At 36.4% G+C, this 14164-nt stretch overlaps 1 protein-coding gene and 1 pseudogene across 4 annotated transcripts in view; both read right to left on the bottom strand.

The window, feature by feature from the left end:
• Lsamp (limbic system associated membrane protein) overlaps positions 1 to 14164 on the bottom strand; it is a 2252234-nt gene that overhangs the window by 729081 nt on the left and 1508989 nt on the right. The window contains exon 1 of one of the 4 annotated variants that reach the window (XM_060370405.1): positions 6495 to 6583. The exons of the other annotated variants lie outside the window; for them this stretch is intronic. Within the exon in view, the coding sequence (XP_060226388.1) occupies positions 6495 to 6555 (61 nt within the window). The 5' untranslated portion in view covers positions 6556 to 6583. Of the gene's footprint in view, positions 1 to 6494; positions 6584 to 14164 lie in introns of those variants that run through there. 4 annotated transcript variants of the gene reach the window in all.
• On the bottom strand, positions 2923 to 3216 carry LOC132648723 (large ribosomal subunit protein eL33-like; annotated as a pseudogene).

Raw genomic sequence — 14164 nt, 5'->3', positions numbered from 1 at the left:
AACTGACATATCACAGTGTTATGCATCATTTTTGCTCAGTGTTTTAATAATTCCTGTCCATCCTGCCTGGTCATTATCTGTACCTACTTTCGACAAAAATTCCAAATCCAAAACTAAAGACTCAAAATTTACACAAAACATTCAGAATATGAAGGATTTAAAGACAAAATAAATCTTAGATTGATATCTACATTTTTTTTTTGTTTCATCAATCTGCCCAAAAAGAGGCTTCATTCAAGAATCAGCATGGTAACTAATACTCTAGATAAAGAACCTGCCATCCCTTGACAAGATATCATCAGATGAAACTGAATAATAAAAGTAAGAAAAATTTTCAAAAAGGTAGAACAAGATAAGGGTCCTTAAGCTCTTTGTCAGGGCATCTGCACATTTTAGCCTAGGTCTTCACCCATACATGTGTGAACAACATGGCACAGTGCACACAAAGGAAACTGAGGCAAAATACAAATGGCAAAAGCCTTTTAAAACTCACTCTTGTCAGACTAATTGCCATAGTAGCAAACCATCAGCATCCACGAGGATTACAATGAGTTCTAGAGTACATGAAACTTTATACTAAAAATTATATGATATACAAAAGTCAGGGAAATATGACTTGTTTTCAAAGTTACTGACACAGAAAAAAATGAGTTGATGAACTTAAAAGAACAACAGCAATGCTATCATTCACTGAAAGTTGGTTGTAGAGGGGATGAAATATAATACAAAAGATTTAGAAAATGGCATGAAATGTCCATTGGGTCATTATCAGCAAACACATATTTCTTTGGTAAGGAAACAGAGGTCTAGGTCAGTGGACCAACATCTTTAGTGGAGCTAATGAATTGAAAAGAAGAAAAGGAACAAAGATTAAATAATCTTGTTCCATAAAAGTATCAATAAGACAATTTGATGCTGGCAAAATACTCTAAGAAATGCTGAAAGAAGTTTTCAAATGTTTTTAATTGAAATAGAATTTTGCCTTCACCCCCCCCCCCAGCGGCCAGATAAACTCTCTTGAACCTCTCCCTGCTCCTCTCAAATTGGTGGTCTTTTTCTTCTATTTTATACACATAATCATTATACATATTCACTACATATGACTATTTATAATATATAAAATGTTTTTGAAGAAAATGGGTGGCTAAATATAACTAAAAACTTCCTTTTATCTTCTTTCAAACTATATTATGCACTGTAGTGCTTTTTCTGTTTGTTTGTTTGTTTGTTTGTTTCCGAGATAGGATTTCTGTGTTTAACCTTGACTGTCCTGGAACTTCATTTGTAGACCAGCTCGGCCTCACACAGGTTGGCCACCTGCTTCTGCTTCTCAAGTGGTGGGATTAAAGGAGTTCACCACCGCCAGCTAGTAGTACTGTTAAAATATGTGGGTGCATATTAATTGTACGTAAAAGTTATCTAATAAATGATGAAATGAGCAAGCCATAAGTTCTTAACCCTTTATATTGACAAGATTATATGTTACTCAAAGTAATGAGATATTAATATAGATTACTCCATTCCATAGAAATAAATACTTTAATATGCAAACATATTAAAGTATGTATACATATATATATATATATATATATATATATACACACAAAAAAAAGAATACATGAACATGGTGCAAGTGAGATGGCTCAACAGGTAAAAGCACTTGGTATGCAAGCCTGAAAATCTGAGTTAAATCCCTAGAAATCACAATGGAAAGAGAGCTGGTACCTGAAAGTCATCTTTTTATCTCCACATGGTAATGGAAGACACTTGACTTCATTTACATGTACACACACACAAAACACACACACATACACACCATAAACACATCTTACACACAATGATAATAAATCTAAAAAGCTGAAAAATTAATATACAAGTATACATATATTAGAAAGAATCATCTTTTACATTAATATAATGAAAATATATGTCTATACATTTTGATAAGTCTGTAGTAAAATATAATGGAATGGCAAAAATATTCAAATCATCCAAAGAAAGGAAGTGAAGAGGAAGAATAAAACCAACCTTTGAGTGGAGAGAGATGAAATGACAGGTAGGCTAATTCCACCATTTTAGTGAATGTAATGCTTCATTTGACTTAGATGAGCAGACATAGATGAACAGAGAGAACAAAAATACAGCAGACAACTAAATATTGTCTAAAGAGACACACTTCAAGTATAAACAAGAAGTAATAGAAGTAGATGAATACATAGATCGTACAAACAATAAGCAAAAGAAGACAAAATTATCAATAGTAGTCTCAGAAATAACGAATGGTCTGTATAGCATCTTTTTAAAATGATGCTTAGAAAGCACTGCACATGACAACTTTCCAATGTCACACTTTATAAGTTTACTTGCTGTCTTTGTCAATAAAAACTGCACCATAAAATAAATCTGAATGTACTTGAAGGATCAAAACCTTACAATACTCTCTGAGCACATTATAATTAAAATAAAAATCAATAATATATCTAGCAAGCACAAATTACCTGCAAATTAAAATACCGTGGGTCCTCAAAGTAATTACAAACAGTATTGAACTGTATGGTTATAAAAATATACTAGGTAACTATTAGTAAGTAGAAGATAAAAACAGTACTAAGAGGGAAATATTTTATTTTAAACACAAATTTTAAAAAATATAACAATGATTTAGCAAATGACTTGCATATCCAAATTAAGATGTTAAAAAAAATCAGCCAAAGTTTACAGGAGTAGGAAAATTAATCTTAAGAAATAAGGGCAGAGATTAATAAGAAAAGAAACATAAAAAATTTGAAACTATTGGGCAATCTATCTATCTATCTATCTATCTATCTATCTATCTATCAACTATCTCACTATTTATTATGGGTTTTTGTTGAAAAAATAGAAGAGCACAAATATATTTTTATGTATTTATTTTTCATTAGTTTAAATCCGGGAAGGTTATAACATCACACAGATTCTGTGTTCTACGTTCTTCGCAGGAAGGTTGTTTTGGGATTTGGCAGGAACCATCCAATTGGTTCCATGGTCCCTAGTTACTTTCCTCAGATTACTCTGATTTTGTTTGCTTTGCTTTCAGGAGTCACTGTATTGTTTTTTGCTTTGCTCACATAAGCACATCTTGTCTACAATTTTAAGAAGAGCTGTGTGCTCTCTTTGCTTCTGGAAACCTTGCCTGTAGCCAGCAAAAATGTCCTTGCATCACAGCCTTCCAGGCATACTTGTTTTTTAGAAGTCCTGTTCCCAGCAGGCTTCCACAGGCGCCAAGATATTGGAAAGAGCTTATTAATTTTTTTCTTTATTTTCTTGTTATTTTATTTTTATTAATTACAGTTTATTCACTTTGTATCCCAGCTGTAGCCCCCTCCCCTATCCTCTCTCTATCCCACTTCTTCTCCTATGCCCCTCCCCCAGTACACTGATAGAGGACATCCTCCTCCCCTTCCATCTGACCCTAGTCTATCAGGTCTCATGAGGACTGACTTCATTGTTTCCCTCTGAGGATTGGTAAGGATGCTCCCTACTCAGGTGGAGGGGATCAAAGAGCCAGTCCCTGATTTCATGTCAAGACAGTCCCTGTTCCTATTACTAGGGAGCACTCTTGGACACTGGGCTGCCATGCTCTATATATGTGCAGGGGTTCTACGTTATCGCCATACTCCTTGTTTGGAGTATCTGTCTCACAAAAAACCACTGTGCCCAGATTTTTTGGTTCTGTTGCTCTCCTTGTGGAGTTCCTGTTCCCTCCAAATCTTTCTATCTCCCCCTTCTTTCATAAGATTCCCCCAAATGGACCCAAGAAGCAAACAGATGTAGCCATTCCAATATCTAATAAAATAGATGTTCAACTAAAATTATCAAAAGAGTTGGGGAAGTCCATTTCATACTCATCGAAGGAAAATTCCACCAAGAAGACATCACAGTTCTGAACATGTATGCCCCAAATACAACAGCTTATTATGTTTTTAATACACCCAAGGGCAGTTTCCACTCTCTCCATTCCTCCCAGCCCTGCCCCCATCTCCCCTCTCTCTCATCTACTTCTCATTCCCATCTCTTCAAAAAGAGCAGGCCTCCCAGGGTATCATCTGAATGTGGCATAGTAAGATACAAGAGAACTAGACACGGACCCTCGTATCAAGGCTGGGTAAGGCAAACCAGTAGGAGGGAAAGGGTCCCATGAAAGGGAAAAGTCAGAGATACCTTCACTATCTCTGTTAGAAGTCCCACAAATATACCAAGCCAAGAACCATATATGCAGAGGACCTAGTTTTTACCCATGCAGACTCCATGATTACCACATCAGCAGAACATGGTGACCCACACCTTTAATCCCAATATTTGGAGTGTGAAAGCAGCCTGGTCTATAGAGTGAGTCCAGGATAGTCAGGCCTACCCAGAGAAACCCTATCTTGAAAAACAAAAACAAAACAAGCAAACAAACAAAAAACTAACAAAACAGAGGACACATAGGAAATTCTTATAACCCAAAATTTAGTTCTGAGAAAACTCTATCAAACTTGATATATGTTTAATTGATTTAATAGAAAGATAATAATAAAAACAAATTACCAAAATTAAAAAAAAAGATGATCAACAAAAATCTTGTAATTACAGAAAGATGTCAACAACATATCAATGAAGGAAAAGCTGGAAAAATTAAATATGTCATAAAATTAAATGTAAAACTTAAAGCTGTTAAATCTCAGATTGATATATATATGGAACAAATCTTGGAATCTTTGGTATATTGGAAAATATATCAATATGTGAAAAAATATGAAAAAGCATTAAAAATTTTCAATATCAAACTTCAAAATCAAAATGTTTACTCTCAAAGAATCTAACTAAGAGCTGGTTCTTTGAGAAAATCAATAAGATAGACAAACCTTTGGCCAAAGTAACTAAAAGGCAGAGAGAAACTATCCAAATCAGCAAAATCAGAAATGAAAAGGGGGACATAACTACAGACAGTGAGGAAATCCAAACAATCATTAGGTCGTACTACAAAAGCCTATATGGCACAAAATTCAAAAATCTAAAAGAAATGGACAATTTTCTTGATAGATTCCATCTTCCAACATTAAGTCAAGATCAAGTTGAAAGGCTGAATAGCCCTATAACCCCCAAGGAAATTGAAGCAGTCATTAACAGTCTCCCCTCCAAAAAAAGACGTGGGCCAGATGGTTTCAGCGCAGAATTCTACTAGACCTTCAAAGAAGTGCTAACACCAATTCTCCTCAAACTATTCCACAAAATAGAAACAGAAGGTACATTACCAAACTCATTCTATGAAGTGACAGTCACCCTGATACCTAAACCACACAAAGACCCAACAAAAAAAAAGAAAACTTCAGACCTATCTCTTCTTTGAACATTGATGCAAAAATACTCAATAAAATACTTGCAAACCGAATCCAAGAACACATCAAAGATATCATCCACCATAACCAAGTAGGCTTCATCCCAGGCATGCAAGGGTGGTTCAACATATGGAAAGCCATCAATGTAATCCACCACATAAACAAACTGAAGGAGAAAAACCACATGATCATCTCCTGAGATGCTGAAAAAACATTTGACAAAATCCAACACCCATTCATGTTTAAAGTCTTGGAGAGATCAGGGATTCAAGGCACATACCTAAACATAGTAAAGGCAATATACAGCAAGCCTATAGCCAACATAAAACTCAATGGAGAGGAACTTAAATCAATCTCACTGAAATCAAGGACAAGATAAGGATGTTCACTCTCTCCATATCTCTTCAAGATAGTACTTGAGGTCCTACCTAAAGCAATAATACTACTAAAAGAGATCAAGGGGATACAAATTGGAAAGGAAGAGGTCAAAGTGTCACTATTCACAGATGATATGATAGTATACATGAGTGACCCTCAAAATTCAACCAGAGAACTCCTTCAGCTGATAAACACCTTCAGCAAAGTTGCAAGATACAAAATCAACTCAAAAAATATCAGAAGCCCTCCTGTATACCAAAGACAAAAGGGCCGAGAAAGAAATCAGGGAAACAATACTCTTCACAATAGCCACTAATAACATAAAGTACCTTGGGGTGACACTAACCAAGCATGTGAAAGACCTGTTTGAAAAAACTTTAAGTCTCTGAAGAAAGAAATTGAAGAAGATATTAGAAGATGGAAAGATCTCCCATGCTCATAGATTGGTAGGATTAACATACTGAAAATGGCCATCCTGCCAAAAGCAATCTACAGATTCAACATAATTCCAATCAAAAGACCAACTCAATTCTTTACAGACCTTGAAAAAAAGATTATCAGCTTCATATGGAGAAACAAAAAACCCAGAATCTCCAAACTGATCCTGTATAACAATGGATGATCTGGAGGTATCTCCATCCCTGATCCCAAGCTGTACTACAGAGTAATAGTAATAAAAACTGCATGGCATTGGCATAGAAAGAGAAAGGAGGATCAATGGAACCAAATAGAAGACCCAGAAATAAACCCACATACCTATGAATACTTGATTTTTGACAAAGAAGTCAAAACCATTCAATGGAGAAAAAGACAGCATCTTCAACAAATGGTGCTGGTCCAACTGGATGTCTACATGCAGAAAAATGAAAATAGATCCATATTTATCACCCTGTACAAAACTAAAGTTCAAGTGGATCAAAGACCTCAACATAAATCCAGATACTCTAAATCGGTTAGAAGAAAAAGTGGGGAACAGCCTAGAACTCATTGGCATAGGAGACAACTTCCTGAACAGAACACCAACAGCACAGGCTCTAAGAGCAACAATCAATAAATGGGACCTGATGAAACTGAAAATCTTCTGTAAAGCAAAAGGTACTGTTGTCAGAACAAAACAACAGCCTACAGACTGGGAAAGGATCTTCACCAACCCTATATCTGACAGAGGGCTGATATCCAGCATATATAAAGAATTAAAGAAGTTAACAAGCAATAAATCAAGAAATCCAATAAAAAAATGGGGTATGGCACTAAACAGAGAATTCTCTGTAGAGGAATATAGAATGGCAGAAAACACTTAAAGAGATGCTCAACATCCTTAGAGATCAGGGAGATGCAAATAAAAATGACCCTGAGATTTCACCTAACACCCATCAGAATGGCAAAGATGAATAACTCAAGTGACAACACATGCTGTTGAAGTTGTGGAGAAAGGGGAACCCTCCTCCATTGCTGGTGGGAATGTAAACTGGTAGAACCACTTTGGAAATCAATCTGGGTGCTTTCTCAGACAATTAAGAATAGCGCTTCCTCAAGACCCAGCTATACCACTGCTAGGTATATACCCAAAATTTGCTCAAGTACACAACAAGGACATTTGCTCAAGCATGTTTGTAGCAGCTTTATTTGTATTTTTATTTATTTGGGATCTAGAAAAGGTCATTCTGAGTTAAGTATCCCAGAAGGAGAAAGACACACATGGTATATACTCACTTATATAGACCTATAAGATATGATAAACATAATGAAATCTATACACCCAAAGAAGATAAACAAGAAAGAGGACACGGGGTAAGATGATCAACCCTCACTTAGAAAGACAAATGGGATGTGCATTGGACATAGAAGAAAACAAGAAACAGGCCAGGAGTCTACTGCAGAGGGCCTCTGAAAGACTCTACCTAGCAGAGTATCAAAGCAGATACTAAGACTTATAACCAAACCTTCGGCAGAGTGCAGGGAATCATGAAAGAAGGGGAGTTAGTATAATGTGGAAAGTATAGGAGCTCCACAAGGACCAAATATATCTGGGCACAGAGTCTTTTCTGAGACTGTTTCTCCGACCAAGGATCATGTATGTTTATAACCTAGAACCCCTGCTTGGATGTAGCCTGTGGTAGCTCAGTAACCAATTGGTTTCCCACGGGAAGGGGAATAGGGACTATTTCTAAGAGGAACTCAATGGCTGGCTCTTTGATCTCCCCACCCCCAAGGGAGGAGCAGTCCTGTTAGGCCACAGAGGAGGACTTTGCAGCCAGTCCTGAAGATACCTGCATCTGGCCATTGAGCACATGAAAACTAAAGAAAGTCAGATGAAATGCATTAGGAAACAGCATTCCACACTTATTAGACTGATAAGAACATGAAGACTTGCATTTCTCACACACTGTTGTTGAAAATGTAAAACTTCATTTAGACATTTCACCCAAGAAAAAAGGAGACAGGCACCTAGGTAAAACCTTAGATAATATTAGCCATGGTAGCTCAGTAACCAATTTGTTTCCCCTAGTAAGGAGAAAAGGTACTATTTCTGACAGGAACTCAATGGCAGGCTCTTTGACCTCCCCAAACCCCAAGGGAGGAGCAGTCCTGCTAGGCCACAGAGGAGGACTTTGCAGCCAGTCTTGAAGATAACTTACAAAACAGGGTCAGATGAAAGGGAAGGAGGTCCTCCCCAATCAGTGGACTTGGAAAGAGGTAGGGAGAAGATGAGAAAGGGAGGTTGGGATTGGGAGGGAATGAGGGAATGGGATACACTTGGATACAGAATTAATAAAATGTAACCAATGATAAAAAAAGAAAATAAATTATGAAATAAAAACAGTGACATTTATAGATTTATTTGTAAAGCTTAAAACTAGAAATAATTTGTAATTCTATAAGTTGCTAAGTGGATAAACAGATTATCATATACCCACACGTTTTCCTAGCTAGCAATGAAAATGAATATGTTATAGATACATTTAAAAAAAAAAACCTGACGAAAGTATGTATGTCTGTTGAGTTACTGGGATGAAATTATTACAAATATGAATTAATTCCTGCTAATAGAAGGCCGGTGAATAATTACTTGAGGATGAATGTGTAGAAAGGAGAGTGTTTTAAAGCGACGTAAAGAAAGTTTGGTGGGTAATAAATATGTTAGTTTTCCTAATTGCAGTGATGATTTCATGGGTATAGAGACGTTTCAAATTTTGTGATTTTAAATATGTATGATTTAATCACATTCTAAATTTGTATATTTATGCACATAGTTTGGTTCGGCTCTTAGATTCATTATAGAAGTTTCTTTGTGTAGTGAGCAGTGGTTACTACAAAAACTCAAAACTGATAAAAGTACAGAGCTTAAGTGTCAGTGGAATGCTCAGCCACAAATAGGACATGTGTGCCATGCTCCTGCCCCAAAAGACTTGGGGAATATTATGGGAGAGGGAGAGGAAAGAGTAAAAGAACCAGAAGTCAGGGAGAGCTGGAGAGACACAGTGTCTTCTGGACAGGACAGCTCCTTCGTTCATGAACTTTCCCCAGGTGCAGTTGCCCTGCAGAAGATCAAGACAGTGAACACTATGGAATGCAGGGTGCCAAGACTCCAGCCTACACCTCAGGCTGAAAAGCTATTTACAGTTGATGTGTTCTGGGGGAAGGAAAGTCAGTTTTCTTTAAAGGTGTGGCCGTTAGCAGGGCGACCATATTCCAGTGGGTGGCCCGCACCTGTAGATACATAGATACAAAACAGTAGACTTGCTGGGTTTATATAATAAAGGGAAAGGAGAGAACATGAAGTTGGGAGGGGTTGCGGGACTGAGGGATGAATCTAGGAGCTGTGAGATGAATCTGTGAGAGGAATAGAAGATGATCAAAACATATTGTATGCATGTTCAACGTTTTCAAATAATTAATAATAATGTAATTATTGATAAATATCTATATTTAGGGTAGAAATTTATTTATTGTCTTAGCCTATTGTATTAGCCTTCTAAGTGCTGTAATCTGAGGCCTGTGCCATTATACCTGCTGCTTGTTAATTTGGATCAAATGATTATGAATATTTTCACCAGGTTAAATAGTGATGGAACTTCTAATTTTTCCTTTGCAATTAAAAAGCTGTATTTAGGGAAGTGTTTTGAAACTATTTAAACAGCCTGCTCCTGAAACTTTCTTTTATTGGTTATTAGTACTTATTATTTTCTCAAAATCAACAGTTACTAAAGTGGTTGCACAATGACAAATATAACAGAATGTTTTGAAATCATTAAATTCTACCTCAGCAAAGTTATTCACGTTAATCTAGGGTTAATTTTATCTTTTCATGGTCCATAAATATTTGCTGAAAAAAAAGTGTTTTATGTTTTCAAAGAAAATCAAGCCCGATGTAAGATTCCAAAACAGTTAGTTCTACAGAGCTAGCCCTTTAAGGAGAATGCTATTATCAATCTTTACCTCCTCTTAATAATTCCTAATGTATATTTTATAAGCTTTGGTCACTAGTATCTCTAAGCTGAAATTGCTGAGTTCTGTTCTTCATAAAACATCTAGGGATGTTAAGTTGCCTCAAGCTCCATCTTGCTCAACTCTTGTGCTCCAGATCATAACATTTTATGAGGCAGCTGCATTCAAAGCTGAAGCTTGCTCTGATACCAGGTGTTTTTCTGATCCAGGAGGCAGGAGAGAATATCAGTGAGTATGAAACACAGAAAAAACATGAAATTATTCAGTGACTCAAAAAAATTCGTAAATAATGCTAAGCTGGCTCCTAAGGGTTTTGCCTTGTGCTTTTGAGGCCTTAAGGTTTTTCTCTGTCATGCATTGGAGACCCAATAGCACTCACTGCCTTCTGTTTAGCATCAAGAACCTCCCTCAGCTTGGGTCGCTGTTCTCCTCTTTTTGTTTGCTCCCTGGTTTTCCTATTGAAATGTATCTGTTTCTTTTTTTTTTTTTTTTTTTCTGAATAAAGGAGTACACATTTTTTTTTTTACGAAAATCATGTTGAATGTTAATTATGTGTCAATTTCAAATGATCTATCATTTCACTAAATGTGATCTGACACATAACTATTTTTTTCTAATATATGACAGTTTGTAAAACTATATATACATACACATTTTCTGAATTGATTTTATAAAATAGCACTATACCTTAGTTTTTTTTCTCCACTTAATGATTTTTAAGTATGTATGTGTATCTGTCTTCTGAATTTTCCATAATTTATACATGTTTAATTAATTGGGATTACTTACTCTTTTGGTCACTGTGATAAATGATATAGGATATATATTTATGTGCACAAATAAGCATACCTACTTCTAATAGATAACACGTTCCCTTTTATAAAAAGGGAAAATAACACACGGGTACATATATTTCCTTATGAACTTACATGAGCATTCCAATATAAATACTATACTTAGTGACTTGCTAAATAAAAGCAACCACATATTTTGCACTTTAATAGCTTTTTATAATAATTGTACCAAATTACATTTCCACCCGCAGAAAAATAAATTCCCCATTTTTGTTTAATATTGCTGATCATTTAGATGTGTATTGTATATTCAGCAACTGGCAGTGCCTAAACAGTTGGTTTTCTTTTGGTTTTCTCTCAAAGTGCAAAGCAAAGCCTTCAGATAAAACATATCTTTACATGCTCAATCCCCACAAAATCCTTGAGTGATGATGCTAAAGTTCAAACTATACTATACATGGCCCAGATGTAAGTGGGTCTCTATATAGTCATTTCTTGAATACCAAATTAGCTATATCTTCATTTTGCTGCTTTTAAAGAAAGCCTATTTCATGTCCCAACTTACGGAATAATCACCAAATTCCATATTTCACATAAAAGTTAATGCGGATGTTAAATCTTGCCTTAAACTTCCATCCTTCCATCTTCTGACAAATACAGAAAGAAAGGATTCAAGTAGTGTCATTCCATCAACTTCTCTGCTGGACAAAGATGTCTTCGCTGATGGAGCAGAAACGCTTTGCCAGCCAGTTCTTTGCTCTCTTCTGAAGCTGATCTGAGCGGGAGCCAGTGCCATTATGTGAGTAAGTCATGCATGATCCCTGGGTTTATTATCAGCCCCTTGTGGGACATTTTTACCAATGATGAAATGTTATTGTTGTCAGTGTTAGACATTCAGTCTTTATCAGTCTCCCTCCTGACAGCCCTCGTTATTCAGAAAGACTCGGGACAACTTCAAGGTAAGAACTTTCAATACAAGGTCAGGGGAACCAAATTTCTTTCCTATCCACTGCTCAACCACTTCTTTTCCATTTCAGCATGACTCACAAAACAACACGTCTTCATCCAGTACTGTAGTGGGGGCAATATAATGGCAGCTTCATCTGCTGGGAACCCAGAGCCATCACACTAAAAGAAATATATAAGACTGCTTACCTGAATCATCTCCAGAGACCTGACTTTTGCCCTCACATGCTGACACCATTCACTATCTACAAAATCCTTGGAAAGCAGTGCTGTGTGTTAAAACACTTATGAATATTAGAGGCAGAAATAATTTTTTTCTTAGATTTTTAATTATGGAGACTTTGCTAAATACCAAGATACAAGTCTCATCTCCAAAAGTATAAAATGTTGCTTGTCCTGCAAACTTGTCTTCAGACATACATTTTTATAGTATAGATGCATACATGCACAAAATGCTTGTTCATTATTGGAATCATTGTAAGAGAACAACAAACGGTTGCCTCTTGTTTTCACTCCATTTATACAAAGCTTCATGGTAAGTGTCGGCTCCTCACTTTAATGTGTATTTGGCATGCAGATTGTATAATTTTGGGGAATGGAAAAACGCAACAGTTTTTACCCAGGTGTGTTTCGTATGTGCTCAAACCCCACAGCCTAATTAGCATAGCTGAGCCCCCAGAGTAATTGCTGTATTTCTTTCTCCATTTCCTTGTTCCTTCAGGCTACCTAACAGTGACTCACGGGTCTTTATGGATTACTCAACAGCTTTCCTGAGAGGTGCTGCATGGTGTGGAAGAAGAGTTGGAACACACAGAAGCGTGCCGGAATGTCAGCTCTGCACATTTAGACTGGCAGATTGGACATGTATTATGTGTAATTATGCAAGTGTTAGAGTGATGATGACAGCCTCACATTCTCAGAGGAGCATGGCTGAACGGTGGTGTTCACAGGCTGTGCAGGACTGGGTGGGAACACATCCTACATTCAGACAGAGCCTTCACTGGAAAAAAAAAAAAAAGTACCCAGGGAGCATTTATTGTTTCTCTCATCATGAATTTGTTCCCTCCTTTTCCTTTCTCAATCATAAAAAATAAACACATATGTCATGATGGAACTTAGAACACATTCCAGGCAAAAAGCTTCTGACCGATTAATGGATACCTTTAGCATCGAAATCCAACATCTGAGAAAATATTTACAGTTGACACTGTGGAAATTTAGTTAATGGAAATATGAGAGAATGTCAGTATGTTGCCTTGAACTTCACAGCTTATGTAACTATTAAAATTATTTTTCATTGCTTATAAATTACCCAGCCTTTAGTAACTTCTTGTACTGATACAATAGGTCTAAGACATCTGACAGAAAAGCATACTAGTCCATGCAACTTTGGTTTAAAAAGTAAGGAGGTCTTACATAGATCTATTAAAAAAATCAGCAGAAGGACAGTTTGGGCCTTTTACAAGCATAGGCTTAAGAGGTGCAACCTAGAAGAGAGAGAGAGAGAGAAAGAGAGAGAGAGAGAGAGAGAGAGAGAGAGAGTTTCCTACTTAGATCTCTATTCTTTCAATAAGATAGCATAACCAAAAGAAACTTTGGGAGGGAAGGGCTTATTTGGCTCTTCTGTCCTGATTACAGTCCATCACTGAAAGACAGGAACACAAGCAGGGCAGGATCTTGGAGGCAGGAATTAGAGAAGATACCATGAAGGAGTACTGTTTACTGGCTTGCTTAGCCTTCTTTCTTATACCACAAACACATGGAACACCAGCTCCAGAAAATTTCACACCATCTTCTGGCCAAAGTGGTAACTTGCATTCATATGATCAGACCAACACAGTCATACACAAACACACAAAATTAAATAATAATAATAATAATAATAATAATAATAATAATAATGTTCATGGCAGTTTTATTTGTAATAGCCAGAAGCTGAAACAACACAGATGTCCCCCAATTGAGTAATGGATACAGAAATTTGGGTATATATACACAATAGACTACTACTCAGCAATTAAAACAAGGAAATCATGAAGTTTTCATGCAAATGGTGGGAACTAGAAAAGATCATCCTGAGTGAGGAATCCCAGAAGTAGAAAGACACAAAGGAATATATTAGAAGTATAATATAGGATAATCTGTACACCTAAAGAAGCTAATCAAGAAACAGGGTAAGATCATCAATCCTCATTCAGAAAAGCAAATGAGATGGTC

The sequence above is a fragment of the Meriones unguiculatus genome, chromosome 17 (assembly GCF_030254825.1).
Source record: "Meriones unguiculatus strain TT.TT164.6M chromosome 17, Bangor_MerUng_6.1, whole genome shotgun sequence".
Taxonomy (NCBI): Eukaryota; Metazoa; Chordata; class Mammalia; order Rodentia; family Muridae; genus Meriones; species Meriones unguiculatus.
This window is presented reverse-complemented; position numbering and strand designations above follow the sequence as displayed.